This window comes from Sander lucioperca, chromosome 24 (assembly GCF_008315115.2).
Source record: "Sander lucioperca isolate FBNREF2018 chromosome 24, SLUC_FBN_1.2, whole genome shotgun sequence".
Lineage (NCBI taxonomy): Eukaryota > Metazoa > Chordata > Actinopteri > Perciformes > Percidae > Sander > Sander lucioperca.
In genome coordinates this window covers 16,830,163-16,835,162 of record NC_050196.1, presented here as the reverse complement: position 1 = coordinate 16,835,162, position 5,000 = coordinate 16,830,163, and the positions used below count along the sequence as shown (strand labels likewise).

General features: G+C 44.5%; 1 protein-coding gene across 3 annotated transcripts in view; it reads right to left on the bottom strand.

The window, feature by feature from the left end:
* Positions 1–94: 94 nt before the first annotated feature.
* LOC116044853 (ras-related protein ralB-B-like) overlaps positions 95–5,000 on the bottom strand; it is a 10,577-nt gene continuing 5,671 nt past the window's right edge. For all 3 annotated transcript variants that reach the window (XM_031292404.2, XM_031292405.2, XM_031292407.2), the window contains 2 exons: positions 3,077–3,251; positions 95–1,924 (listed from right to left, as the gene is read on the bottom strand). In XM_031292404.2, coding sequence (XP_031148264.1) covers positions 1,817–1,924; positions 3,077–3,251 — 283 coding nt within the window. In that variant the 3' untranslated portion in view covers positions 95–1,816. The remainder of the gene's footprint in view (positions 1,925–3,076; positions 3,252–5,000) is intronic.

Below are 5,000 nucleotides of genomic sequence, written 5' to 3'. Positions count from 1 at the left end.
GTGTGTGTCTGTGTGTGCGTGCCTGTGTGTCTGTGTGCGTGTGCCTGTGTGTATGTCTGTGTGCGTGTGCCTGTGTGTGTTAGTGTATGTGTGCGTGTGTGTGTCTGTCTGTGTGTGCCTGTGTGTGTGTGTGTGTGTGTAGACAAACAAACAAGTCCCTTCAAACCACAGACTTCATCAGTGGAGTGATTTAAATAGTTGATTCCCTCTTAAACGTGATTATAAAGTGTATTACAAAGTTCTTAGTGAAGAATAAAGCTGTTATAGAAAAAGAAGAGTCTGGATGTGTGTATATTAGGAATGTGAGGAACGACTCAAAACAGACGCAATAAAGGAAAAATGGACGACTGGACTGGCGGACAGTTTAAGGCACAAAGTCTTTGCTCAGCTGATAGTGTGTCTGTCTGGGAATACTTGAAGAGTTCGCCTCCCCTACTGCCTGAAATATGGAGTACGCGAGTCTATGAAAAATCTATTTTACAGTAGTTATTTCTGTTCTTTTTCTGTCACGACTGACTCTGAAACTTGATAACAAAAGAAAGTTATATGGCTTTTATTCTCTGTATGTTTTAGTTGATCGGTACGTGGTATCGGCCAATGTTCAGGTATTAGAATCGATATCGGGGAGGAAATAATGGTTTTGGAAGAGCTGTAGTAAAATTCAAGATTGTTAAATCATTCACAACAACGATGCAGAAACATGTATGGTGTGTGGCCATAAGTACACACACATATTCGTGTTCTTTTGGTCTGTTTTTTGTGTTGTTACGGCTCAATGTGACAGGTTTGTTGCACACTAAATGCTCTATTTTCACCAGCTCGTCTCTTAACTGTGTCTGTCTGCGGTTTGCTAAAACAACCCCAGAACAGTCACGTTGTGGCTCTGATAAACGGCCAAAATGTTGTAAATAAAGTAAGTACAAGTTATTGAAAGTTTGTGGGATTGTTTTGGGTCTTTCTCAATCTGTAACTGCCCAAAATCACATCGTATATAGGGGCCACTTTCATCAATTCATCTACCGATCTACTGATTACTTTCTCCATGAATCGCCTAATTTATAAAAAGGGTAAAGCGCTTGTTATAACTTCCTGAAGCCCAAAGTGATGTCCTTAAAGTGCTTGTTTCATCCAACCAGCAGTCTAAAACAAAATATGAAATGTCCTATAATATGTCGTATAAACACGAGAAAGATCATCATATTTGAGAAACCGCAGCCTGCAGAAAAAGTGACTTAAATGATTACAGATTATTTTCTTTTCTGACAAAACAAAAAAGCTGCAAAGGAACGAAACGTCATGCGTCCGTTCAAGCTCACATTCCTGGAAGATGACTTTGTGACAAAACAATAAATACAACAATCACCTTGATCACTTTGTGTCAGAGTTTTATAAACGTCTGATAGTCCTTCGCCTGGACTTCCTGGATCAGATTTCTCTCTGCATAAAGCCAGCTGACGTGTCCACATACTTATGGCCTCTACTGTGCGTAAAGAGGAAGCAGAAGCAGGAAAGTACAGAGGTTACAGAAACCCAAAACCAACGTATACAATAAATGGAAGTGAGCTTCCTCAACATGACCTCAAACATCCAGATTCTTTTAAAACGTGGGTTTCATACATTTGGAGAAAAATACATTTCCAGGTGTAAAAATAAATGTGCAGGTGAGGAACGGGAGAATTGGGAATTTCCCTCCGCAGCTGACGGAGTGAGCGGTTTGTGCAGCAGTCGTTTGACCGACAGTTTGATGGTTTGAAGATGCTGCCTGGTTTTTTGTTGTTGTTGGTTTTGGCACTTTGTCACTTTGGCTTGCCGGGAGTTAAAGTATGCAGCAGTGCTTCTTCTTTTTCTTGCCGCTCGGCCCGTTTTTGTCTTTGCTCTCCGCCATTTTCTTCTTGCGGACCTCCCGCATGAGGTCAAAGAACACCTGCGAGACAGAGCAAAGATTAAAGAGATCATGTCAGATGGGAAATATGTGTTTTTAGGATGGGAAAGATGTAGGGCTGTGCTCGATTGAAGAAATTCTTAGTCGACTAACACTCATTCAATTGTATCGACTAATCGATTAGTTGATTTAATCGACAGATCTCTAAATCTGAGTTTCTCCGCAAAGAGTCATGCAAAAGCACCACTTTAATTCTTGTGTTTACCAGAGATGTGCTCGTACATTTCTTGGAAATAAGTCATTCAGCATGAAAAAAAAGCATAAAACATCGACTAAAGAAATCTTAGTTGACTAAGACCAAAACGACCGATTAGTCGACTAATCGAGTAAGAGGTGGCAGCCCTAGAAAGATGTGTTTTTAGGGTGGGAAAGATGTGTTTTTAGGGTGGGAAAGATGTGTTTTTAGGGTGGGAAAGATGTGTTTTTAGGGTGGGAAAGATGTGTTTTTAGGGTGAAGATAAAGTCAATAAAGAGACATGTTAGTGGAGGCAAATTCACTCTTAAGCTTGAGTTATGGTTGTGTGGAGGCTTCACGCAGATGTTTATACTTGTGTGTTGGTGTGTGCATTGAACCGGCGTGTGTGTGTGTGTGTGTGTGTGTGTGTCTCTGTGACTGTGTGAGCGTGTGTGTGTGTCTCGGTGACTATGTGAGCGTGTGTGTGTTCTGTGTGTGTGCGTTTCTGTGTGTCTGTGACTGTGTGAGCGTGTGTGTGTGTTTCTGTGTGTGAGTGTATGTGTGTGTTTGTCTCTGTGACTATGTGAGCGCGTGTTTCTGTGTGTGTGTGTGTGAGCGTGTGTGTGTGTTTCTGTGTCTGACTGTGTGAGCGTGTGTGTGTGTTTGTCTCTGTGACTATGTGAGCGCGTGTGTGTTTCTGTGTGTGTTTCTGTGTGTCTGTGACTGTGTGTGTGTGTATGTGTGTGCCAGAAACACACACACACACACACACACACACACACACACACACACAGAGACACACACACACACACACACACACACACACACACACACACACACACACACACACACACACACACACATAATCCAAACAAACTTTAAGTGCCAGTAAAAGTTAGTGCACACGGCTGAAAGCTCTCCCAGAGCTCTGGTTAGGCGTGTTGTTGTGGTCTGAGTACCTTGTCCACGTTGGCTCTGGTCTTGGCCGAGGTCTCGACGTACTGGACCCCCCACTCGCCGGCCTTGGCCGTGGCCTCGTCAGCAGAGACCTGCCGCCGCTCCTCCAGGTCCGACTTGTTTCCCACCAGGAGCAGAGGGATGGCCTCCTCCTCCTTCACCCGCAGGATCTGCTCCCTGACACACACACACACACACACACACACACACACACACACACACACACACACACACACGTTAACACCGAGTACATGCACACTAGTCTATATCCACCATGTTACACTGCTGGGATTGCTCTGGTGCTGCCGGAAATTCTGCCGGATGTCTTTCATTTCAACCGGATGTCTGTTACCTTCTTCTTTCTTTCCTTCCTCAAACACACACAGAGAGACACACACACACACACACACACACACACACACACACACAGAGATGCACACCCACACACGCACATAGACACACACACACCCACAGAGACAGACACACCCACACACACCCACCCACACACACACACAGAGAGACAGACACACACGCACACACAGAGACGCACACCCACAGAGAGAGACACACACACACACACACACACACACACACACACACACACAGAGAGACAGACACACACGCACACACAGAGACGCACACCCACAGAGAGAGACACACACACACACACACACACACACACACACACACGGTTAACTGCTCCTCAGATCTCTGCAGGGTAAATCCAGACAGCTAGCTAGACTATCTGTCCAATCTGAGTTTTCTGTTGCACGACTAAAACTACTTTTGAACGTACACATGTTCCACCAAAACTAGTTCCTTCCTGAGACTATTTAGCAGAGGCGCCGTGGCTCCGTCCGGAGCTTAGCCCCGCCCACGGTGATTCTGATTGGTTTAAAGAAATGCCAGTAAACCAGAGCACGTTTTTCTCCCATCCCAGAATGCTGTGTGGACTAGCCAGACCTTCCTCTGCAGCGCTGTGGAGGAAGGTCTGGCTATAAGAGACTACATGCACACTAATGTTGCACTATTATTCCAAATATGACAATACTCTGAATTTGATTCAGGTCATGTAAACAGCATATTCTGTTATGTTCAGAATAAGGCCTTTTTGGAATTTAGCATTTTCCAATGAAGACATGTGCCAGTATTATTCAGGTTTTAGAGGCATTCTTTAGACATGTATACAGTACATTCAGAATATGCGTCTCAATCAGGGTTTTTACCGCATTTTGTGACAGTTTTCAGCCTGTTTACGGTGAACGGTCAGCTCTATGTGTTGCTATGATTGTTGTACACAAACCAACTATCCAACAGCTGAAGTGAGTCCGTCTGCGGTAGAGATGCACGGCCAAAAGAAAAGAAACACAGCTACTTTTAAACATTACAGTATGAAAGACTTGGATATCAACAGGTTTTTGGACCTTTTCAAGAGGTGGTTGAAGGTAAATGTAGTCACTGTTTTTGGATAAATATTGGACACTTAAGTACAGGTTGTTTGAGTTTTGATTAGGATGTCCCGATCAGATCGGGAAGTATTGGATCAAACGCATTTTTAACTGATCGGGGATCGGCACCCTGATCACCTTACTCACTATATGTGAGTTTAAAAAAAAAATGCTAGCTGCACTAAGTTAAATTTATTAAGCTGAGACAGGGAGAGACAGGGAGAGACTAGCAGAGAGAGGGAGAGACTAGCAGAGAGAGGGAGAGACTAGCAGAGAGAGGGAGAGACTGGCAGAGAAAGGGAGAGACAGGGAGAGACAGGCAGAGAGAGGGAGAGACAGGGAGAGAGAGGGAGAGACTGGCAGAGAAAGGGAGAGACAGGGAGAGACAGGCAGAGAAAGGGAGAGACAGGGAGAGACAGGCAGAGAGAGGGAGAGACAGGGAGAGAGAGGGAGAGACTGGCAGAGAAAGGGAGAGACA